General features: G+C 34.8%; 1 protein-coding gene across 1 annotated transcript in view; it reads left to right on the plus strand.

Annotated features, from left to right (window-relative positions):
* Nucleotides 1-12280: 12280 nt before the first annotated feature.
* LOC146999550 (uncharacterized) overlaps nucleotides 12281-26945 on the plus strand; it is a 30987-nt gene continuing 16322 nt past the window's right edge. Inside the window, exons 1-2 of the mRNA XM_085806805.1 lie at nucleotides 12281-12485; nucleotides 20400-20521. Coding sequence (XP_085662931.1) covers nucleotides 12416-12485; nucleotides 20400-20521 — 192 coding nt within the window. The 5' untranslated portion in view covers nucleotides 12281-12415. The remainder of the gene's footprint in view (nucleotides 12486-20399; nucleotides 20522-26945) is intronic.

Below are 26945 nucleotides of genomic sequence, written 5' to 3' on the forward strand. Positions count from 1 at the left end.
TGATCCTTCACCACCAGGATTTGGCGACTGGGTACCCTAATACCCAGTTGTACTTCGTATTCTTCTCCCTCCTTTCTGCATGCCTTTGTGGTGTAACGGTACGACGCGTATTCGAAAACCAGGTTCCAGTCCCTGCGAGAACATTGCTCATTTTGCATGTTTCCTGCTTCAAAAAAAAATTCCTAATAACTCTACACAATAAATGAATTCACGGAGCATAATGCAGAATGATATAAGTCAGGATTACATAAAGAAAAATATACAGTTTATGCTATATATATTTTTTAAGTCCGTATTCGGAAAAAAAAAAAAAAAAAAAAAAAAAAAAAAAAAAAAAAGGTTGAGACTCTTGCTGTAGACAATGGTATTATGTTATTTGATGCTATAATTGGTATGGACATTCTTAAACCAGGTAATGTTAACATTAAATAGATGGTGTTCATATTTCTAAACATGTTTTTAAACAAATTGATCCGTAAGTTGAGAACATCAGTGACATTTCCCTTGAACGTTTGAATAAAAAGTAGATCCTACTGCTACAAAAGAACAACTTACGATTATTGAAAATCTTCTCTTCGATTACAAACTTCTCAAAACCAAAACTACGAATACTGAGTTAACTATTCGAGCTAAAGTTTTCTGTTTCCCACAGACCTATTTTTCACAGATCTAGATGATATCTTTTATAGAAAGAGTAATTGTAAATAAGCAAGTACAAACATTGTAAGCCGAAGGCATAATTGAACCATCTTCTTCCAAATATTCCAGTTAATGTAGTAATAAAGAAAGATGTTAACCCTAGAGATGTACAAACGATCGCAAATTAAACAAGAAGGTGGTTAAAGATCGGTACCCCTAACCGTTAACAGAAGATTTACTGGATAAACTACAAGATATTCGTAAGCCCACTATCATCGATTTTAAAAACCGTTTCTTCGGTGGTACAGTCGATAAAAATAGGCAACATTTCCCTGCGTTTGACACACATTAATGGACAACATCAATTCCTATGTTTACCTTTTGGTCTCTGTAACTCACTTTCTGTAATTCAAAATTTGTAAATTCAATTTTCAAGGGTCTTATCTTGCAAGATCATGTTTTACTGCATTTAAACGATATAGTTCCTTTTAAAGATGAAGATGGAGGTATTAAGTGTTTAAAATAAATTTTCTCAATTGCTTTTGAATATAGATTTTAAATTAATTTAAAAAAATAAAAAATGTTAAGCCGTAGAATTGAATTCTTTAATCATGGTCATTAAAAATGGCGAACTGTTCCCATTTCCTTTTCAAAGAGTTATTAATTATCCTAAACCTAAACGTCGCAAAGACTTGTTTTCTAAAATTTTCTTGGCCTCACTTGGTATTTTTGTAAATTTATTCTAAATTTCGGCAATTGCTCAACTCCTTAAGAAAGGTAATGATTTCCATTTTGGTGACAGTAAGAGAAAAGCTTTCAATCTTTTAAAACAGTTCTTATGTGATAAATCCGTATTTAGCATCCATAATCACTGCAGCAATGCTGAAATATACACTGGTGTCAATATTCATGGTCATGGTTGTATTCTGATGCAAAGATCAAGGGCGGCAGGTAAGGGACATTGAAAGAGCGACAGGTGGGGGACATCTGTCCCCGGGCGCAGCATCGAAGGGACGCTAAAGTGATGTTACGAAATTTTAGAATTAAATGTTTTCCATTCTTCGCAAGCAGTAGGAATCTTCTCGAACCTTCAGTTGTCCCTTGGTGCTGAAAACCCTAGCTACGTCTCTGGCAAAGATCCATGATCGATAACTGATGACATCTTGTTTATTACATGAGCAGAAAGGCGTCTGATGTTGAAAAGAAATTTACCAGTTGTAAACTTGATGCATTAGCTGTAAATTAAGCTTCGGGGAAAATCAGAGTTTATTTTTAGGAAAGACTTCAAAATTATTACTGATTGCAATGCCTTTAAAATGACGATGAACAAGAAAGACTTGATTATTTATCACGTTTTTTACTTATCACTTCGTAAATGCACGAATAGCATGTTAAGCATTGACGGCAGAAAATTTCGACTAGAGTGAAGTTTATTCGAAATAGAGCACCCAAGGGGTACATGATGACACATGTTGATACACTGAGCAGATCTCTTGTTATAGTAATCATTCAAAATAGCTTAATTTTTAAAATACGAAATGTTCAACAGCAAGATGAACACATTCGAACTCTCAAAGTGAACACATTCGAGCTTAAAGATTAAAACTTGTGTATTAAATATTAACCTTATGTTATCTTGTATTAAAGCCGATAAACTTCATTAATTAATAGATGATAACGAATTACATGTTGTTCCAGAATCAGTGCAAAACAGTATAATTAAGGACACACATCTTCATTGACATTCGCTTCTAAACGAACTGAAGAAATCATTAAATACGAATTTTATACAGCTAAACGTGAAGATAAAATTGACAACTATATTGCAAATTGTATTCCTTGCATAATAATTAATAGAATAAGGTATTTTATGTTAACTAATCAATTGTTATGATTTAAACCTTTACTATAACTTCTTCTCTTCGTAGTCCGTACATTGAATGCAAATTCGTTTTTTGCGTATTTAAGCTGAAGGTGTTAAGTTTATATTACAGCTTTTGCCAGTCTCGTCTTTCTGTTACTGAGCATCGTCAAGTCTGCCATTTTTTTTTTTTTTTTTTTTTTAAATCTTGCTAGCCAACGTTAAAAATACGTGCCTTTTTAGCTAACTTAGATCAGCTTAAGTAGTCTATTTTGTGTTGTAATCTCAGATTACATTACCTACATTTTAACTGAACTTTATTTTAATTTAAATATCCGCAAGTAGTGTAAGTTTGTCTATTGCACAAACAGCGTCTTTCGGATCTTTTAAGAATTAAATAAAAAAAGGTTATTTTTAACTTTCTTAACGCATGGGGAAATTTTTTCAGACTACCCGATAACCCGCTTCCATTGTAATAGGATCTGAAGGACATTAATACAAGGTTCTAGAAAGAGCAGAACACTACAATCGCTACTATGGAAAACAAGAAAGTGTGTTGCATTCCGTACCCAAACAAGATGTTCCACTTCATACATATTCTATTGATAACTTGATACCATTAAGTATTGATAAAAATGATAAATATATGTTTGCTGTTAATGGCTCATTTACAAAGTTTATATGGTGTTACCAGTTACTATTGCCACTTTTTGGATGTGGCCAATTGGGTACAAGAAAGTGATCATCCAGCTCGTCCACAAATGCTGTTGTTGATCCTTTGCCTCATTGAAGCTCTCATGATGTCGACAATATACTCAATAATTCCATAGGAGTTTGCGACACAGGTGCTGTTGAAGTTAAAGAGGCCAGGTTGAATGTAGCGTTTTCCATAATTCTAAGCTGTTTCGGGCGCCACTTGTAGAGTCTCGTTCTTTTAGGATGCATAAAATGTAGATTCTACTGAAGACGAAATAAAAATAAAACAGATGATTGCCGACGAAGGTTATAACAACCTTTTTATTTGAACTAAACTGAACAGAACATGCACTCGCTTGGTGCTCACAATTTAGCCACCACTTGTGGCTAAGTAACTTGAACACCAAATAGTATGTGCAGTCACAACGAACTAAATTTTAGCTACACGACTGTTTCCTACTTCAATCTGTAAAGATCTTAAGTTTTACTAACGTTTATTTTATTTTAAATCTTTACTATCACTTCTTATTTTCTACTTCCGGCCAGAATTATAAGCGTGAAGGTTTTTATGCAAAGTTTGTCTGGCGAACGCCAAGTATTTAAGTGTGGCCTTTTTGCCAAGCGAATGAGAGGAAGCAGTGAATTCGAAGCAGGCCGCTTACCTTAGAAGTTACGCAGTTGCTATTTGCCTTCCAGGCCAGAGGTTTTAATCCTCTTGATAAATTAAACGTATTGTAGTGTTCACAGTCTCTGTGCTACATACGCTTCCTGTTATTATAAGGCCAATCTTCCACGTGTGTTATTCTAAAGTTAAATTAGAGTTTAGTTTTATTTTTATACCTTTTACGTTAGACCCCGAGTGGAGGGTCATTGTATTCCGAAGTACGGAAGTCATTGTATATAAAGAAAAAATAAAGGGTTTTGTATACCCTTCGTCTGTATCCTGTCTACTTACTACAATTAGTGAACATAGCTTTAGTAAGCTCTCTGTTCCTAGTCAGGTCATTGTATGTTTCTGAAGAAGGTTAGAAGGAACATTGAACCTGATAGTGGCGCCCAACGAAGAAAAATAACCATGGCCGAGTTTCAAGAAGAACCTGTGCTGCCTGCAGAAACGGCTCAGAATCCAGAAATGCCAGCTGCCGCCCTGGAAGGATTTGGGTACATCGTCCAGACCATGCGCGCTTCGATGAAACCAGAAGACACATTTAATGGAAACTCACCGGTAACCAGTTTTTTGGAAAAATTGGATGACCACTTCATGCTCTACCCCGTGCACGAGTTTCAAAAAGTTACCTTAGCTACCAGCGCTTTGAGGAGCCAAGCGCTTAACTGGTTCAAATGTATCGGCAGAAGTCTCTTGGGTCAAGCAGGAAGTCCCACCTATACTTACGAAAATTTCAAGACTGCCCTACTAAAAGCCTTACCTGTTGTAAGGGATCGTGCGAAATTAGAAACGGAACTTTTTAGTATATATCAACAAAGAATTGAAAACCTCTCGAGCTTTATTTTAAGAAAAATTCACGTTTTCAAGCTCTTGTATGGAAACCGTCCGGATCCTGAAATAATTCAAGTGATTTTGCCGAGGTTACTACCCCAAGTGCAAGACTTTATTGAATTAAGAAATCCGACTACACTGGAAAAGTTATTTGAGCTAGCAATCCAGTTTGAAAGTAGAAGAACGGCGGACGTCGAAAGAAGACGCCAATATCAACAGCGAAACCAATTTGGTACGCCAAGACTACAGCAAACTCAAGCATACGGCTATGGAGAAAAAGCGAATCAGTGGGCAAGGAAACCCGAGCATTCAAAAACAGCCGGCAAACGTCGACAGTTCAATAGCAATCCAGGAAAAAAGTCTCAAGGCCAGGGGAAAAAGAAGGAAAGCACGGAAAGGAAAAATAATTTAAACTAAAACGGATTTCTGCTGACGAGAGGGTGCGGAAATCCGAAGGCCACGAAAACCCCTCTTCCTACAAGTTAAATACAGTAATGGTGAAAAATTTAACTCTTCCGAAGATTGAAGTCTTGGTAAATAATATCCCGGCCACCGCACTCCTGGATACCGGCGCGCAGTGTTCCTGTGTGGCAGAAGTCTTTTTTAGAAAGTATTTTCGCAAATACCGCATATATAATGCGGATAATACGACAGTATTAGCGGCGCAAGGAAAAGAATGTAAGTGCGTAGGTAAAGTACCTTTATATATCCGTATCAAGGACGAACAAGTAAAGGTGATGTTTTTTATAGTAAAGAATTTGCAAGCACATTTAATCCTAGGAATAGACTTTCTTTCAGACGCACAAGCTACACTGGATTTTAATGAAGCGTCCCTTAGGCGACAATGAAACCAGTGCGTGTAGAAAAGGTTGAACCGCCAAGGTTAAGTCTTGACCACCTGCCTAATGACGAGCAAGATAGAATCCGACAAGTGGTAAGTGAATTTGCTTCCTTATTTAGTGATATTCCAGGATTTACTCAGGTTACTAACAATAGTATTGACACCGGAGATGCATTGCCGGTTCGTCAAAAACCATACCGCTATGATAAGAATAAGGAAAAAATTATAGAATGGCATATTACCGATATGCTACGTAAAAAGATCATAACGCCCATCTCAAGTAGTTATGCTAGCCCGGTGGTTTTATGTAAGAAAAATAATGATTATCCTTTGGAGCATCCAAAAAGGTGGAGATTCGCTATTGATTACCGTAAATTAAATTCCATAACGAAATATCCGGTATATCCGTTACCGATCATAGAAGAAATTTTAAGGAACATAAAATCAACCAAATTTATGACGACTTTAGACTTAACGAATGGTTATTTTCAAATAGGGGTCAGGCCTGAGGACGTGCCTAAGACTGCTTTTATAACCAAGTCTGGCACTTATGCATTTTTGCGTATGCCGTTTGGCCTTTCAGGGGCCCCAGCAACATTTCAGCGATGCATGGACATTGTGTTAAGACCTGTTCTTGGAAAGTCCACATTTATCTATTTAGACGATATCATTATTACTAGTGATAATCTAGACCAACATGTACAGGATTTAAGACAGGTGTTTTCTTTATTAAATGAGGCCGGTCTAAAAGTTAATGTCGAAAAGTGCAAATTTGCAGCCCCTGAATTAAAATATTTAGGTTACAAAATATCGCAAAAAGGGATCGAGACAGATGAATCAAAAATAATCGCTGTACAAAAGTATCCGACTCCAAACACGGCAAAGAAGCTCTCTTCTTTTCTAGGACTTTGTTCATATTATAGGTCCTTTATAAAAGATTTTGCGGCTATCGCTGAGCCATTGTTAAAATTAAAAAGAAAAAAGGCAAGATTCTCGTGGACGGCCGAAGCCAATAGTGCTTTCGAAAAATTAAAACAAGCATTAACGCAAGCCCCTGTGTTGAAATTTCCTGAAAAGGATGAAAATTTAGAAATTTCAGCGGATGCTTCGGATTATGCGGTAGGAGCGGTACTTTCGCAAAATCAGCAGCCCGTGGCATTTTTTAGCCGAACTTTAAATCAAACACAAAGAAACTATTCCGCGACCGAGAGAGAGGCACTTGCAGTTCTGTTAGCAGTGCAAAAGTTCCGAGTCTATTTTGGAAAGGCGCCGATAACAGTATATTCTGATCATGCGGCGGTAACTAGATTGTACTCAGGGAAAAATTTATCCCCAAGGTTAATAAGATGGGCACTCAAGCTGCAAGAATATAATCTGGTAATCAAGCATACCCCCGGAAAGGAAAATATCGTAGCAGATGCCCTATCACGAATTAAATTAGACGAACAGGGTAATACCGTAAAAGTTGCAATGCTTACAGCGTGTACCATAAATTCCCGAGAAACTGTAATAACAGAACTGGGTAAGGATCCTGAGTTTGGAAGTATTTATGAGTATTTGAAGGATCCTGAAAATTTTAGCCACCAAGATATTGTGGCGATAAGAAATAGGGCGGCCCATTACGAACTAATAGATGGTCTATTATTTTATACAAAAACTACGAATTCCAACAACGAATTTCGACCTGTTATCCCAGCTAGTCTTAGATTAAATATCCTGCAAGAGCTCCATGACAGCCCTTTAGCTTCTCATGCTGGTATTCGAAAAACTATCCAACGCGTACGCGAGGCAATCTACTTTCCTGAACTGCAAAAGTTAACAAGGGCGTATGTCCAGTCCTGCCCAACATGTCAAGCCGTTAATTATATTAATTTCCGCCCGGCCGGGTTTCTAAATAGTATTAAATCCGAGTTTCCAAATGAAATAATTGGCATCGATTTATTGGGCCCTTTCCCAAAAAGTCAGTTAAATAAAAGTCGCTATCTCCTTGTTATGGTTGATCATTTTAGTAAATGGACCGAAATTGTTCCCTTAAAACGAGCCTCCGCGAAATTAGTTACTGATTCTATTTTAAATAAATATATTTTAAAATAGGGGGCGCCCCTAAAAGTTATATCGGATAATGGTCCTCAATTTGTAAGTAATATATTTCAAGACATGTGCCAAAAACTGGGCATACGTCATTTAAAAATGGTCCCGTATCGGCCGCAATCAAATATAGCGGAACGGGTCAACAGAAATATAGTGAAAATTATCCGTAGTTATGTTAAAAATTTTCATAAAAGCTGGGATAACTATGTCAATGAATTTGCTTTCGCCCTTAGGACCGCAAAACATGATACAACGGGCAAAACTCCTGCTGAGTTATTTCTAGGCAGAAAGATTATAACACCGTTAGATAAACTATTTTATGTGCAACAAAGAGCCCCAGAATTTAAAATGGGTGATATAGAAAAACTAATAAAAGAAGCAAAAAAGAATACGGAAGTAGCACAAAGAAAACAGAAATTGTATTATGACGTGAAACGACGGGGAGTAACTTATAAAGTAGGGGATGAAGTACTAAAAATTAAGCATTCACTTTCTTCAGCACCAGAAGATAAAACTGCCAAATTTTTTCCACGATTTGAAGGACCATATGTTATAGAAAAAATAACTCACGCTGTTGTAGTGTTAAAGGCCAGAAATGGTGAAACCTGTTCCGCAAATATTGATCAAATTAAACCCTACTTCGATCGTAATAAAATGCAAATCTTTTCAGATCTTTTGCAGGATCCGGCACGGCAGACACCGCAGGTACAAGTTCCAGAGGTGGGAAAACGACAAGTACAAGGGCAAGCCAATGAGAGACAGAAGCAAGTGAAAAGAAAATTGCCCCGCGGAAAAATTGAAGGTAAAAAGAAAAAGAAGCCGTTCCACCGTCCAGAAAACAGAGTTCACGAACACCCCCAGAATGCAGAAGGGAAAAGGACGACGTATGTGAAGAGGACCAGGAGAAATGACGGCAACTATAACCCGGCTTTAAAACGGAAGATCGACTCATCCGACAGAACTCTCCGCAGCAAAAGTCGCCGAACTGCGGAAGGGCCATCAGCGGCGGAGGAAAAAGTACAAGAAAAATTTGAACGGCCAACAACGAGGTCCAAGCAGGATCACGACAGAAGTTTCCCGGTTCCGCAAAGACCAGCTGCCTTCAAACGGCCAAGACCACAAGCAGAGGGGAAAAGGAAGGTGTTCAAGGGTGGCCGTACTGGTGAAAAACGGAAGCTTCCAGAGGAAAGCACTGAAGGGCGAGCCCGTACAAGAAGGAGGATAAACCAGGCTACGGTCTGCAGTACCTTTAAAGACTGGGCCCAGAAAAGGATGTCCGAATATTACAAAGATAAGTAAAATTTTATGTTACTTTACAAACTTAAGTTAATCTTTCATTCTTACTGCAAGTGGCAGATTTCAAGAAGTTTTACCTCATGCGAGGTCTACCTTTATCGCCAAAAGGGCGAGAAATGAGTTGTGACCGATTTTCGTATTATGTTTTTAAATTACTCGTGCGTAAAACAAAAGTTGATGTATAATAGCGTTGTGTAAAGACTTAAATATTGTAAAAAGTTATTGTATAAATTTTATTTAAAACATTCTAGCAAGAAAGAAGTTTTAGTCTGAAAGACTTTTTGAAATGTAGTATTATTTCAATGTAGAAAGAATTGGCACTTGCTTTGAAAAGAATAGAAGTTAACAATGTACTACTAATGTATGTTTTCAAATGTGTAAAATTAACGGCATGTTGATATGTTCTTATATACATGTGAACTGTTATTTTACATGTTAAGAAATACCGTGATATGGTAAAAGTGAAAGTAATGTTAAAAATTTGTTATTCGTGTGACTGTAAAGATTAAATCATGGCGAATATGTGGTAAAGGTTGAATGATGTAGTTAGGCTCTCTGACGCTACACTTTAGAGTTAGCCACTTTTAGAATAGTACCTCAGGGTTAGAGTTGAAAGTAGGGTGTGTTAAGAGGTCTCGTTATGTTGAATTTTAACACGTTAGTGTTTTGATTGTAGGAAGAAGTGTGGCACACGTAGACAGAAACACATTCGTGTTTGGTGTTCTTTTACAACACATGTCAGAGAGCACGGGGAGAGATAATTAAAATAGTCATGAATGAAATAAGAAGGTTAAGAGAAGTATATTCTATATGTTATTTGCAATGTCATTCTGTAACATTTCATTAAACTAGTTTTCCTTCCAGATCTCTGGAAGGAACCAGAATTGAATAAAGCTCCTGTTTAGATGAAGTACAGATGAAAAAAAAAAAGATTGTTGTAGATCCTGGGAGCTGCTATTGTAACAAATTTCTTTCTTTTAAATTTTCTAGTTTCTAACGAATTTATGATTGTAAAATGTTGGCCTCGCGTTATATTCTAGAGCTAAAAGTTTTCAACAAGGTCGTTTTAGACCTCAGTTTCAAACTAATTAACTCTGGCGGGAAGTATGTAAGGATCTTAAGTTTTACTAACGTTTATTTTATTTTAAATCTTTACTATCACTTCTTATTTTCTACTTCCGGCCAGAATTATAAGCGTGAAGGTTTTTATGCAAAGTTTGTCTGGCGAACGCCAAGTATTTAAGTGTGGCCTTTCTGCCAAGCGAATGAGAGGAAGCAGTGAGTTCGAAGCAGGCCGCTTACCTTAGAAGTTACGCAGTTGCTATTTGCCTTCCAGGCCAGAGGTTTTAATCCTCTTGATAAATTAAACGTATTGTAGTGTTCACAGTCTCTGTGCTACATACGCTTCCTGTTATTATAAGGCCAATCTTCCACGTGTGTTATTCTAAAGTTAAATTAAAGTTTAGTTTTATTTTTATACCTTTTACGTTAGACCCCGAGTGGAGGGTCATTGTATTCCGAAGTACGGAAGTCATTGTATATAAAGAAAAAATAAAGGGTTTTGTATACCCTTCGTCTGTATCCTGTCTACTTACTACAATTAGTGAACATAGCTTTAGTAAGCTCTCTGTTCCTAGTCAGGTCATTGTATGTTTCCGAAGAAGGTTAGAAGGAACATTGAACCTGATAAATCTAAATATGCTTTCTCGGCTGCACACAGCAAAGCCGAGTTTAGAATATCAATATAAATTAAAATTAGTAGCTGGCACAAAATACTCAGCAACAGAGCTATTTGCAAATACACGGCATAAACTTGTAGCTGTTACTCATACTGCTCAACGCTTAAATTCTGCTATTTGAATACTATTTCCGAACTCATTTAGATTTGCATATACGTCATTGAAATTTGCAGTCTAGTAGGAAACTGAAATCAGAAGGGAAAGGAAATTTTCTTAAAATAAAAAATAATTGATTAGTATGAAATAAGGTCTTTACACTTTTAGTGTTTTCATTTTTTTGTTTAGTAGTATTTTCAATTTTGGCGTTTTTTTATATTTAAAGTTCACTTTTGCACTTTTTTCTGATGTAGGATGGCCGAATTATGTCGCCATGCAACTGTAGCTGTTACTGAATTAAGTAGTCATGATGTGCCATCTAGATGAGTGTACAGTTGAATAAGGGCTATGATTTCGAATGCCGACACGAAGTAGCGTGACGATTCTTTTAAAAATAATATATATATATATATATATATATATATATATATAAATACACAGTTATTTTATATACATAAAAATAAACAGTAGTTTAGTGATTTGATGAATATTTTATGTCGTGGTGATGTTTTTCTATTCTTTTCATAAAGTTTTTCATGTTTTTCTATTCATTTAATAAAAGTATCTAAGAAACTAATCAAGTACAAATAAAAAGTAGAGAAAAGTTGAAAAGTTACAGAACTTTAATAGAAGGAGTCCTGTTGTCAAAAAGGATTTATTATGCGTTTGTAAAGCTTCTTCTTTCGACAAATTTAACTACACAGCATTTTTGATAACTACATAGCTGAAGTAAAACTGATAGTTTTACAATCAGGTTGGTGATAGTTAAACCTTAAGCATTTTAAAAAGTCAAGCTCATGGCTTTTACGGAATTCTTAATTTTTTAAAACTTTTTTTAAGAATATTCATATGATATCTTAGGAGTTATGGTAACATGTTAATACGAGACATGAAATATAATAGGTTTAGACCTTCTTTCCGGACTTACAAATCCGGACATGTATATATTGCTACCTTACAGAGTTTCAATTTCATTAATACGTTTATGCCAGTCATTGCTGTCGCTCATAATTTATTTAAGATAGTTCTGGTTTCTGATGTCATCCTGATTTCTAGATAATAATTCAATTATCAAGAGAACGATAAGAAATTATAAAAAAAGTATGAAAGAGATTTAATTTCACAAGCAACGCTTGAATGGGGATCAATAAGTATTTTATCGTTTGGAATTTGCGTGATCACTTACTCTGTATACATAAGCAATCAGCACGAACATTGCCAGTTTCCAGCCCACTTAGAACTTCCTGAACTTAGTGAATAATGAGTGGCATTTTGCCGAAAACGTAATTACGAGGAGTTAAAGCAAAAGAATTTATATAAATATATCACAAACCTCCAATTTTCCTTTCCAGTAAGTCCACTTACTACTCAAGTTTTGACAGCTGTGAGAAAAAGAATGGCCGAAAACATCAATATCCATTAACTACAGAACGCACTAATGGACTCTCGTGATCGAATGGAAAGAACACCATTGCACTAATATCAAATTTCTAAAAAATGGGTAGCAGGCACACCCGTATGGGATTTTCTCCAATTCCCCAATCGGGCTTTACGCAGTTTTAACTCTCTTGTTCGAATGTTTCCAATAACATATTGGCCTCTGCCCATTGGCTTTGGAAGATACTTCTTATCGGATTATTAGGTGTTGTGAGACAGGCATGGAAAATATTAGTAGGAAAGGGCTTCTTCTAGTGATAATTGGAAGTTGTATTTACTTCTGTTCTGGATGTAAGTTGATTAACTTTCAATTTATATTTTCACTTCCAGTTTAAAAATTACCAAAAAATTCAGTTACAGAATTGTAAATATCTTTAAGTCGGTAAATCGCCTTCAATTAAACATTGCTTAAATGGAAAGCTGGCTAAATACGAAGCGGAGGAGAACGATAATCAGTGAAACCGAAAATTAAAAATTGTCAACTTTTTATCTTCTTAAAGAAGTTCTTATGATTTCACCTTGAGCAAATTTCCTGTCCAGTTTAAAAAAAATTGCACAGCTACGTCTTGAATAAGTTAAGTCTTTTCCTTACTAAGCAAGTGAAAGTTTTTGCGCCTGCTATTGAATTAAGTTTAAAAGTATCACTGCAAATCTCCCTCTTGAGCAACCCTTTTTAAAGCATGATTTGATATTATGCATCTTGAATTTATTGGGGATTAATTCGTAAATTAATAGGCTCATGGTTCGCTTAAAATCGCTTCAGGTATTAAGATGAAATCTGAATGCAAAGATTAAATTTAGTATTTTTAAAAAATTAGGTTTTTCAAAATATTTTTTTACATTATAAAATTTCTTAAAGTTTTAAAAATGTTTAACGGTGAACTTCTTTGGGGGGGGGGTGATACATTGTAATCTGAAGTTTTCAAACTACAATTTAAAATATTTTTGCTTTTTATTTCATTAATTAGAAGAAAATGTTTTTCTTTCTTTTCTTTTTTTAATATTAAAAACGAAACTTTTCAATTCGTTGTATGAAAAAATAGTAAAAATTACGTTTTAACACTGACTGATATACTGCTCATCAAACGTATCAGTTTTAAATGTTGAGAAATTCATCACTCAATTACTTTAAATAAAAAGATACGCAAACATACTACAATGTAGGAATGTATGTATGTATTACAATATAAATGTGTCAGCATATTTTTTTTTTGCTGAGAAATGTTAAAAGAACTTGTTTTTAACTTTAATTGCTGAAAATTATTACCTTGAGTACCCCCCTCAAAAAATGGTTTAACCGAAATGGCATTCATTTGAATAAACGCAATTTTTATTACAGTAGAATTTTAATTTATCGGAGCTGCTGGACAACAACTTGTAGATCAGACTAAAATATTCAGTAAATATGTGGCCTGTAAAAATCTGGGGGATAAATTACATAATGAATATAAGTATATTTTGTTTACCTTGTAAGTCGCTTATCAGACACCGCACTTTTAAATTGCTGATCACTGAAGGTTCAATCCGGATTCAAATCGCGGAAAACGGGCTATTTGCATAAGTATTCTAGTGGATTTCCCCCATATTTAACATGGATACGAGGAAGTTTCCTTTAAAATGCTTCCAAAAAGTATCCATTTCCTTACGACAGACAGCCCTAAGTGCTTGTTGTTGTTGTTTTGCCCATGAATTTCATGGATGGATGGTTGCCAGCACCACAAGGAAGCTGAACTTCTATTTCCACCCCAGTTTTGAGGAAGAGCACCCAGAGGGAAATAATTCGAAGGTCTTCCACCTCTCTCCGCAACCACAAATCCAAACTGGAGGACTTTCGGCTCGCCATATATTTAGAGTGCCCCCATGCGGCAAAGGCACTACACATTTACAAACATGCATGCCTTCTCCGGGATTCGAACCCGAGCTCTTCGGTACCGCAGTAGGCTCCTCTAACCACTAAACGATTGAGCGACCCTAAAGTGCTTTCACAATATAACTGATCTGATCCACAATCTAAAGATTCTAATCCTGCTGCGTGGACCATTGCTTAGAAATAACAAATGGTTTTTTTTTTTTTTTTTTTTTTTTTTTTTTTTTTTTTTTTTTTTAATAGGATAAGGAAGGGTGGTGACTTCGTTTCGTTCTGTTTCCAACCGAGAGAAATTTGTGTTACTATATGCAACTCATTGAAAAATCAGATTTTTTTTCTATTAGTCTTTTGGCGTATGTCACCTTCAAGCCAAATTCACGAATTTTCTGTGTGTCCTTCTGTGTGGAAGATAAACGCGTTCAAACACTTGGTAAGTGCACGTCTGTAAGAAATGGCGAGTTATTATTATTATACAATAATTCTTACGCATCCACATCAAAGAATATGCATATTTTCTTTTATAAGCATTAAAAAATTGATATGGTGTGATCTATTCAAGTGGATATGGTGGATTCCATTCAAGATATAGTATCTGCGTACTTTGGAGCGTACGTAAATAGGTAATATGGTGGATTCCATTCAAGATATGGTAATTTGATAAGTGAGAGAATTTTATTATTATTATACAATAATTCTTACGTATGCCTATCAAAGAATATGCATATTTTCTTTTATAAGCATTAAAAAAATTGATATGGTGTGAAACACTGAAAAATAGCATAGAAGACGGTTAATAACAAAAAAACGCGAATTCGTAAAATAATAATAATAATAATAATAATAATAATAATAAAACATGAAAAAGAAATGCTAATTTTGCGTAAAGCCAACAGCATGTTTCTCTGTTATTTTGCGTGTCTTTTTTAATTCGTTACATTTTTTTGGGGGGAAACCCGAAATCTCCAAATTAAAAGTGTAGAAACCACAACTATTAACTAAGTGCTTTCAAACCAGAAGAAATTCTGATAAAACAACAGAAATACATTAAAAAGGAAGAAGAATTAAAATAAAATCTGATTTAATATTATGAAGAGCAGGTATATAAGATTAAACTGAACCCTCACTTCTCGGGAAAACCACCCTGTTTCTGTTCATCCAAAATTAGCTGATGAAACATTTTAAAATATTTAATTATAATAGTTTAAACGAAAATTCCGAATGTCTCCTCTACACAGTCGCCTTTCTTCCATATTAAATAATAATACAGAAATCCAAATCCAAATGTAACAAATTCAATTGTCTAATAAAGTAAAAGTAATACACATACAATTTACTAATATTAAAATTCAAATTAAAACGTAATAATTTACCGAATATAGAGAAAGAACTGAACTTACATTTATAAAAAGAATTATTTTAACTGAGAAAAAAAAATTATTAATAAATGTGGAATTTACTGTTGGAAGAACAAAAGGAGGTACTTCAGAAGGAGAAAAGTGATGCTAATGGCTGCCTGTTTGGTTCTACTGGCGTTGGAAAATTTTAAATTTCCAAAAGGTGCTTACAGTAAGATGTTTTTCTTTAATTTTATTACATTTTAAATTGGAAAGCAATAAAGATGCAAGTAAGAAAAGGAAACAAAGGGCAAATGTTAGAAAAGAATAAAATTTTCGCGTCATGAGCTTATCATGACGACGTAGAATAGAGTAGGTCCTTAGTTAATAAAAGTACAGTCAAGAAAAATTGTACAGTAATTGATAATCACAAATTACACTGTAAATCCTTTTAAATCATCCTTCTTTATCTTTTCTAATTTGAGCTTTCAGATAAAATATTCATTACCTTAAAAAATTTTATAGAATTAAGACCACTCCAACTTTTTTAAGTAGACTGTTAATGAAGTTAATTGGAAATTTCCTTTTCTTGCAAAATTTTGTAAGAAGAAGAATATCTTGCTGCTGTTGTTCAAATTCGCAGCATGCTTTTTTATTTCTACCAATTTTATTAAAAACTGTATTTGCAATAAATTTTTGAGAGATGTTGGTATTCTATTTAACCAGCGGCCGAGCGGTAAAGTCACTGAAGTCACTGTAGTTCTGTCCGAGGTTCGAATCCCGCGACTGGGGCTGGATGCATGGGCATTTTCGTGGTTTTCACCATGTGTAACGTGTATACGAGCCAGTTTCCCTTAGTCCTCCACGAAGGCATCTTTCCCCTTAGGCAGATAGCTCTCGAGGCTTTGCCGTAATCACGTAAACCAAACCAATCCAATTGGTAAATTGAATTTTTAAAAACAGAATTCTCTTATTTTATCAAAAACTTTTATTAAGATTACAAATGCTAAGATCCAAGTAATCTACAACTAATTGATCCTTATTGGTCTTGTTTAGTTTTTAAGAATTTGGATAGATGTTGTTTACTTCAATAAGATTATTATTGTTGAACGTAATTATATCACCTATATATCTGAATGTGTGTGCAAATTTATTGAAATCATCTTCTAAAATGTTTTTAAAAAATTTGTACTCTTTAGTAAATAAACATAGATTCAGTCAGTTAAGAACTCTCTTTCCATTGGCATACCATTTGCTTGCAGGTAAAGAGTATTCGCATGCTTGATAAAGTTATTAAAAGGCGAGAAATAGAGACTATTTTTTCGTTTTTATAAAATCTAGTAAATATTTGAGGAAAAAATGTTTGGAAATTCTGGAAGAATTTCATAGATTTCTTTTAACGTAAGGTATATGTAGGAATTTTTAAAGTCATAGCAGTTGATATTGCAGACCTTTAGACTTCTAATTTTTTTTCAGTTTTTTGCAAATTGTTTTAATAATCCAACATAAAATCTTCTCAAGCTTTCCAGTGCTTGCCAGTATTGGCTTTATCAAAAATTATATTACATACTGATTTAAGCTAAATATATTATCAAAATTCTTCTTGTAGTTTCTAGTACTCTTTACTATAAGTCTAAATTTGACAGGACTTTTATGAAATTTGGAATTGCATATAAATTAGCAAATATATTGTTTGCAGTATAAAGAGAAATTTTCCATTTCTTGTAAAAAGCATTAATTTTGTTGATTGTAGATCTCTCTTTGTTTTTGGAAATACTATAGGTTGCTGAGTTATGCAGCTCAGCTGGATTAAAAGGTCTGAGTCTGGCTGAATGAACAATTTCTGATTTCTTTTTAGTTAGAGGATTAGGCTTATCAGTTTCAAAAGTAACTTCAGAATATTGCTTTAAAATTTCGTAAGGGCCTCCTCCTTTTTGGAGGAAAGAGTTTACGGGTATATTAGATTATTGAAATTCTTCGTACATTACTAGATCACCTATTTTAAAATTACTGGGTTTATAACGAGTATCATATCTTTCTTTATATACATTATGATAATCGTCAGACCTTTTTCGAGCAATTTTTCTAACTTCTTCAATTGGTGGATATACTTTATGATTTTCAAGTCAGGAATCATAAGGTAATTTTCCATACATTAAATAAGATGGTGAGAATTTTGTTACAAAATTGTGGAGTATTATTATATTCTTAGTAACCTGAGGTAATAATTTTGTCCTTGCAGTATTACCTTGATAAGAATTAAGTTTACACTTTAGCCTAGTTATAACTGTCTGCTTAACTTGTTCATTTTTACCAATAGCTTGAAGTCTATTGGCAGTAGTTAATAATTGTTTTACATTATAATTCCTTAAAAAGTGCTTAAATTTTGAAGAAGTAAAAGCGGCATTTTTATCACTTAAAATTTTCTTTGGTACTTGAATATGAAAAATTTATCTTAAATAGTAATTTATGTAAGTATCAGTAGTTACACTTTTAGAAGGAAAAGTCCCTATATACCGAGCTGCATGATCAATTTATTATATTTTTTAGTAGAATTATAATAGTTTAATCCTCCAACAGTATCAGTAGACAATATTTCAAAAGGTTCACTAACAGATGATAAAGATTGCATAAAACCAAATTTTTGTTTATTCTTTTTGTTAATTTGACAGTAATCTTCACAATGCTTACAGTAATTTCTAACATCTCGAACAATTCCTAGCCAATAGTTTTGAGGAGATAATAAATTTAGCATTGAGGACACATCGATATCATCCAAATTAAGATGGACCTTTTTCAAGTAATTTAGTGCGAAGAGTTATTGGAATTAAAATTTTATGTAGTCCTTGTTTTTTAATAGTTAATACATCATTAATTTTCCTATACTGAGTACTACATACATTACCTAAATTGTGATATTTCTTAATTTCTTCTAATCAAAGTAAATTAACTTGCAAACTTAAATGCTGACAAAAAGGGTTTCTACGTATAGTTAACATATCAGCTTCAACATTAGTAGAACCTTTCCAACCAAAAGGTTATATTGAATTCATAAAAACCAAAATTTGTAGTAAATGCCTATTTTTTAGTATTTTTCTCATTTAATTTTGTATTCCAAAGTCCAATATGGAAAAAATTTTTGCATTCGTTAATTGATCTAACACAGCATCAATTCTAGAAATGGGATCCGAATCCATTTTGGTAATTTGGTTATGTTTTCGAGTTTCCATATTGATACAACCCACATCATATTCGTTTTTAGCAAATATATGATTACAGTTACGGAAAAATTTTTGCAATTAATCATTATCAAATTCACTATTTTCAGCATAATCATCAAATTTTTTAATACTTACACCATTTGTGCATTCAAAATTATTTTGAAAACGTTTATTTAATAGAAGACCTTTAGTTATGATATGTTTGAACTGACATACTTCATAATTATTAAAATTCAATTGCAATTTAAGTAAAGGAACACAAGAGGATGATAGTAATAAATAAGTCAAATTAGAATTCGTAACATAAAATACTATAGTTTTAGTAATTTTACCAATTTTGCATAACAATTTAATTGCTTTAGTCACAGCAAGACCTCCGGATAAGGATGATAAATTTATATTAAGATTACTGTTAAGAACTTCAGTTTGTGCACCAATGGAATTTAAAATATTCAGATATTACATTTACCTGTGACCCTGTATCGTTGACTGAAAGGACTTCCTTTTGATTAATTTGTACCTTTAAAATATTTTCATTTTTTATTAGCACTTTTTTGAGAATCTTATCTATCATAATTTAGAGAAGGAAATGGTTAGAGAGGAAATACGGATTAAAAACTACTGGCCTTGGCTGAAAATTTCTCCATGCCCGGTTTTGAGTAGTATAGTAGCGGGTAGGAAACGGCCGTGGAGCATGATAGCGAGATTGGTAAAATCTTGAAAAACATTCCGTGGTAAGCTTGGTCTTGGAATTGTAAAATTTGGTGTTTTACACATTTCTCCCAGGGAACTTAAGTTAGAAGAACTCAAGCTAGGGAACAATTTCCTAGCTGTAGTAATCCAATCATTTAGATTGGTAAAATTTTTTCACAGTGAGCAACATTTTCTGCTGCTCGGGAAGACCTTGATTCAATGTTTCAGTTATTATTATTTTATCATCTAATTTTAAACTAATAGCACATATTAATTTTTGACCAAAGTACTTATTGATGTCATTGGGTTTAAAATAACTAATATTTACAAAATCACTAAAAATAACAGTTTTCGCACAGGCAAAAATACATAAGAAATTTATCCCTTACATCCTTCCATTCTAATTCTACACATTCGCGGAAAAAAAATGCCAGAGCTTCGCCACGAAGGCATTCTGAAAATACCAATGACTTGTCTGCGTCATTAATATTTTCGCTTTGGCACTTTTCCTCAAATAATAAGACATATTTATCTATAGGGATGTCAGAACTTTGTCCATTGAATACAGCACATTGAAATTTATCCATACTGACTTGCGCAATTTCGTTTTTGTTATGTAGAAATTTTTGTTTGTTAGCGTGCTTCCATTGTTATTTTTGCATCTTTTGTTGGGATATTGGTGCTCTATCCCAAAATATAGATACTTTTGGGATATAGGAAGAGAGCAGCAATGCAACATTTTAGTAAGAATAAAGGTAGAAGCAAAGTACGCAGTTATCAAGTATGGCAGCTTATTAAGAGAAAGTTTTGGTTTAAGTTCCGAATTAATTACATCATGGGCGCTATGCAATTCATATGATATGGATTGATCTAGAAATAACTCAGTTCAGAAAAAGACATAACTATTTTTAGAATAGAGAGGAGAAATTAAGGGGCTATTGCTAAATTAAATTTTAAAACTGATTTATATATTTTTTATCATACGTAAGTATATATCCTGATGCGAAAAATATTGAAGTTATTCATTAAAGCAATGCTTAAGAAGTTATGTTTGTGAACACTAAAACAGTTTATTATTCTTTTCTTGCAGTACGTTGCTACACTTGTACAGTAGACTTTCGATCGGAAAAGTTTTCTGTAAATAATTCGTGCTTATTTCCGAAGAATCACGACGACTTAGCGCACTGTAGCAGCAACAGCAAATACTGCAAAGTAAGTCATAACTTCTCCTTTCAATTATCATTTGTTTTTTGTCTTTCTTTTTTGATATGCTGTTCGCGTGTTATAAATTGAGCACCTCTTCTGAAAAGCCCAAATTCTTCTTTCGATACAAACATCACACACACACATAAAACATAACAGTTGGCAAATCCGTCCGACCCCCAGCCCGAAAAATAGTTGAAGCACCGAAATTTATTCATTTGCTTTTTAATTCATAAATAAATCATTGCTCAGGTAAAAAACAAATGTTCATACCTTTCAGTTTTGCTGCTGCGTTGATATTTTTCCATCTACGGCTTAAGCAATTACCAGATATCATAATGAGTCTGTAACTTCGTGTGACAAACAACAGACTGGTATATGGCCATTGGTTAAAAATAATTCATATCATGAATTATCTGAATAAACAGTGTTATACCAAATTTTTAGATGTTCCGTGACCTGTTTCCGGACGAATGCTAGATCATGAAAATGCTAAAAGTATGCAAAACAATCGATATTCTTTGCCCTCGAAAGTTCACAGTCTTATTTAAATTGTTCGAGGAACTGCATAAAAGATGACTGTAGAAAATTTCTTTACTCCGTGACCAAAAACTTTTGCAAGCAATTGTGTATATAATTTTGTTTGCTATTATTCTAAATACATCTAGGGCTGCATGATTTCGTTGGATATGTGACAATGTCACGGTCTTGCTGAGACCTCCGTCCAGCCGCTAGAGTGATTAGTGACACTGAGTGACTTACCGATAGACCCGGGTTCGAATCCCACAGAAGGCATGGATGCTGTAAGCTGTGCCGCAAGAGGGCACTTAAAATACACAGCTATCCAAAAGTTCTATCGAGAGGATGATAGTAGGAAGAGATGTACGAGGCTTTTGGACCCTCCGGGAGTGTTCTCTTTAAAATTGGGGCGGAATAGTTTTCTAGAAACAATACGACATCAATCGCCTACAGTACTACAGAGGTGCTGGCGAGAAAAAACTTTTGAAATTCTTGAATGACACGTTCTTTATCAATAGTCTTCTTCGCTTATTTGCACATTCCGCATTAGTTACGACGTTAGGTTCTGCTCAGACACAGAGATTGGAGGATTATTGGTTCATTTAAACGCAGGTCACGAAAATACATGCTGCAACCGCTTCGCCTTTCCTAATGACTTTCGCTTTGTCACTGACTTTATGACTCTTAACAGGATGACGTTGTTCGATAAGTCGACGGGTACCAAGGCTAGTTGTAGTCCTTTCAGGCTCTTACATTTCGTGGGATATTCCATGATGCCGTACCGGAGAATTCTGCTTTCAGCTATGGATCCAAGAAGTAAAAATTATGTTCTTGGAGGCATTTTGAGCTATGATTTTGTGGACGGATTTGATTCCCAAATCTTTAATTCCAATTAGGATTATGTCCTCGGATGCAGAATACGGTTCATTATTTTAAAGTCTAGGGAAAAATTATATTTCTTTAAAAAATCTAATCCAAGGATGCAAGGGTCTATAATATCTGTCCCATATGTCATGTGATGGGAGGCGGCACTTCCAAACGTAATGTTAATGTTTAACTTCACATAAATTTCGATTTTATCACCAGACACAGCTTAGACGGTAAAGCAGGGTGGTGTCCAGATAAGTTTGATCTTTTTTTACATTGGCTCCTGTATCAATGGCTCTATTGCAACGAATTCCATTGATATATCTCACGATGAAGAATCTATTACCATCGCCACTCAGTGTTGAAATCTGAAGCGCTTTAAAATGGGGCTTCTCCAATATCTCGCAACCTCTGCTCCGCGAAATGGGGGCTAAATTGTTTCTTGCCTTCTTGCTGGGGAGCGATTTTAAATTCCGTGTCCTGGATTGTTCTGTATTTCTTTCGTACGTGGCTTTTACCATCGCAGTTGCAGCACTTTAGGGTCGGTTTTTGGTCACGCCTATACCGCTTCTAGGCATTGGCATGATTGGTTAAATCGTCTAAACCAGCGTTCAGTTCGTTCACTGGCTCCTGGACAGGGGCAGCTCTAATTTCGTGGCGATGTCTGCGAGTTGTTTGCTGCGCTGCCTCGAATTTCATGCCGTAAAATAAAGAGCTTACAGCTTACATCCTTGACATACGTCATTTTCAGCGCTTTCTGTATATCAGGATCATGTATGCCATCGAGGTAGTACTGCAGGGTCAGGATTTCCCTTGTTTCTGAAAGACAGTCCGGTAAAGCGAGATGACAGAACCTTTCAACATCCATAGCGAGCTCCTGGAATTATTCCGTGGTCTCCTGGAATAATTTGATGAGATTTTCAATATAGTCTGCCATAGTCTTTTAAACACTTCTCGGCAAAGCGCAACTACAACAAGCCAAATAGAGCTTCGAAGTCTAGCTTGTGCTTTTCAGGCATAGTTTGGAGGATATCCGTTGCGTCAGCTCTCAGAGAAGCGACAAGGTCGCAAGCTATAGCTTAGGAATCTCATCCATTTCCGTCAGCCACAATAGAAAACTGAGTCTTGTACACGTCTGGAACCTTTCTGTCTGGAAATCTTTCCATTATATGTGGATAGCTTTAGACAAGGACGAGAAGACATGAATAGGAATTTAAAAACATTAGAATTGTCTCCAGGTGTAATTATGGATTTCTTTAAACTTTCAACTTCTTTGGCAATTGCAGCAGAAACTCTGTAATTAATTTGTTGTTCGACAGCAGAAACTCTTCCTTCAGTTTCTCCATCTTCATTTCCAGCCATGTCTATTCTGCCTTCCAATAGCTTTGAACTTGTTTTCTAATATGATTCTAATTTCTCTTTTCACTTCTTCTATACCTGCTTCAAATTTATTTGAACTGATTTGAAGGCTTCCAAATTTTCTTGGCCTGCTTTCAGCTCTTTTTTGGCAGTAAAGCTGCCACCAACTGGTTAGTTGCTTTTTCATCCCTCTTGTCACCAGCATTCAGTCCCACTTCCACCGTTTCAAAAAATCATGGTTTATAAAAATTTTTCAAAAGCATAAAAACTAACCTAAATAAAGAAATATTTTGTCGGAACTGTAAAGTAAAATTCTTATTCTCTCGAAATAATTTCTCGTTTAATGAATTTTCCTACTTCTCTATGAAAGTCCAGCGAAAACTGTTTAAACACCAAAAACTGTAGCTTGCGTATGATTTCATAACGGACTAAATGTACACAGAACTGATGCCACCTTGGTTTATTTTACCAAAGGAACACTGAAGTTCTGGAATTTTCAAGAGAAATACTTGTACAACTCTTCTCAGTAGCACAATCAGTAGTTACACTTCAAACTACTAAGGAAGTTAAACATAACGCAATGCAAGGCTCATCTAAAGAGTTAAATTCACAAGGATATACCACAATACTACGTAGTCGACACTGAACTGAGAAACTAAGAGGTGGTGCTCTCTCCCGTCTAATACACTTTCTCCCAGCCACCGAGAAATCGCTATTTTTCACTTCTAGAAATTACTGAAAAGTATATAATGTTACATATAAGGCCGGATGCGGTAACAGTTATTACATATTTCCAGCGTCATTCTGACTAGAGGGCGCTGCGTTCGTCCTAATAGTCAGTGGCAGGCAGGATACTAAAGGGTAGGACGTGGAAGGCAGAGATGCCTAATAATATATCTCTAATTGATTGAAATTTTCGTATATTTTCTTGTAAATAAATGTTGTTATTGTTAACAAAACCTCTTATTATCTCTCGGATGCACCTTTAGTCTCACAGAACCATTAGATGCAAAATTGGTGCATCTTGTCCACGAATGTGGAATACCGGAAGTAATTAGCCATCATTACTGGATTATATTTCTGAGAAGTTTGGATACTTTACGCACGCTTTTGGATACGTAACATTGCATACTGGACTGTGGAGGTAAGATCTTTTGAACTCACAAATTCTGAGTTAATATGGATAAGCTTTCGAAAATAATTGAAAAAAGAAGTAACGTTCGCGCTAGTGTTGCTAAACTAGTTAAAAGAGTGCAGAAGCTTGATGAAGCCGTCGAAGACGTAAGTTCATTATCAGAACTACTGGAACTATTAGAAACGAAAGAGCAGATCTTGAAAAGCCATGATTTAGATGTGGAAGCACTCATAGACGATCCGGAAAAATTTAAAGGTGAATTAAAAGCTTCGGAAGAATACGATGACAAAATATTGTTAGCTAATATTAAACTAAAAAGCAAAATTAAAGAATTAGCAGTAGAAAAATGTTCAGCGGACTTCTTCAGTTCTTAACACATCTAGTGTTTCGGAAAACACCGTTACGGCTTTAAAATTACCAAAGTTAGAAATTTCGCGATTCTCTGGTGATTCTGGCAAATTTATGGAAGCCCACCAGCGGCCGAGCGGTAAAGTCGCTGAACACTGGTAGTTCGGTCCGAGGTTCGAATCCCGCGAACGGGCTGGTTGCATGGGCGTTTTCGTGGTTTTCCTCATGTGTAACGTGTATACGAGCCAGTTTCCCTTAGAAAGTCCTCCACGAAGGCATCCCTCCTCTTAGGCAGATAGCCCTCGAGGCTTTGTCATAATCACACACACACACACACAAATTTATGGAATTCTTAAACTGTTTTGATAGCGCAATCGGTTCAAACAATTCACTTACGAAAATTGAAAAATTCCAGTATTTAAAATCTCTTCTTTCTGGTCCTGCATATAACGTTGTTATGGGTTTTGAATTAAATGAGAAAAACTATGACTCATGTCTTGAGCTTTTAAAACAAAGATATGGTAGAACTGATTCTATTATAAATTCTTACATGACTAAATTATTAAGCTTAGAACCCGTGAGAAGTTCGTCTAATGTTAAGGGTTTGCGTAAATTATACGATGAAATAGAAGTTAATATAAGAAATTTGCGTTCATTAAATGTAACGGAGGGTTCATATGGGCATTTATTGAATCCAATATTATTGAAGTTGCTACCACAAGATTTGGTGTTAGATTTTCACCGAAAACGAAACAGGGAAGTGAATTGTGAGGTTTCGGAAATTATTACGTTTTTGAGGAATGAAGTCGAATCTAGGGAAATTGCCGAAACTGTGATGAGCCCCCTAAAAAGTTACGAAACAAAACGATCCTTTTCCCAAAATTATCAAAGTGGTCAAACTTATCAGAAAAACTATTCAAAGCCTAAAAATATATCAACCGCTTCAGCGTTAAATACACAAATAAAAAATGCTTGTTTATTCTGTGACGGTCATCACGATTCCGTAAATTGTAAAAAATTGGATGTAGAACAAAAAATAAATAAGCTTAGGACTGAAGCTAGAAGCTGGTGTTGTTTTCAAAAATATCACATGTCTCGCGTATGTAGGGCAAAAATATCGTGTAAAAATTGTTTAAGCAATTTTCATCATGAGTCTGTGTGTAGAAAAAATAAACCCGTTAATGTTAAGACGAGAGGTTGTGAGAAGCAATTGGAAAGCGAAACTGTTTTGAATGACTCACAAACTAAATCTAATAAAAACGCCGAGAATATTTCTGTGTCTCATAGTAATATATGTACCAAAAATAAGCCCTTTTTACAAACATTTCCATTTTTAGCCTGTTCGGATACAAATTCAGTCTTAACTAATGTTATTTTAGACAATGGTAGTCATCGAAGTTTTATTTCATCTCGATTAGTTAAAGAATTAAAATTAAAGCCAATACGCTACGAAAGAATAGCTATTTTTGCTTTCGGAGACAAAATAGCACGTGAGAAGGAATACGGTATCGTTTCATTGACGTTGCGCAATAGGGATCAAAGTTCGAATTCGTACGAGTTAGAAGCTGTCATAACGGATTATATATCTAATTTGTCCTTGAAAATTCCTGATGTATCTATTCGCAATGCGTTGAAGGAAAGAGGTGTTCGGTGTCTGAAAGAGTATTGCTTGGCAGCATTGTTTTACGCCAAGCAGAGTTTGGCTTTAGTGTAAACCTAAAGTTATTCGTTTTTGCTTTATTAGTATGAATGATTTCTAACTTGATGTAAGAGCATATGGTTGCTCGCTCTTAGCTAAGTTACATAGGTAACTATAAGCACATGCGTGTGCTAGTATTCAATAATGTTGTTTTTGTTAAAATAAAATTGTTATTGTTAATATTACAGTCCACTTACTGAAGTTAAGTATCATTAAATTAGTTCGAGCTATCTTCGGCAAGAACAGTTTGGTCCGTCGAGCCGGAGAAGAATATGGCTACTAATATTGTTTCATTGAATCGCCAACGCGGCGTAGTGAAAACGAAACTCGGAGCTTTGATAAAATTCCTTGATGAGTATAAAATGGAGGAGAATAAACTCAACCATGATGTTATTATGAAGACTAAATTGGATTCTTTGTTGGAATTGAAATCTCGGGTTAAACAACTCATAGTGGAATACACCAATTTGCCAGAGGAAATTGACTTGAAGGATAATCTAAGCATT

The sequence above is a fragment of the Stegodyphus dumicola genome, chromosome 1 (assembly GCF_044657685.1).
Source record: "Stegodyphus dumicola isolate Sdum_Otavi_A_Nest chromosome 1, ASM4465768v1".
Taxonomy (NCBI): domain Eukaryota; kingdom Metazoa; phylum Arthropoda; class Arachnida; order Araneae; family Eresidae; genus Stegodyphus; species Stegodyphus dumicola.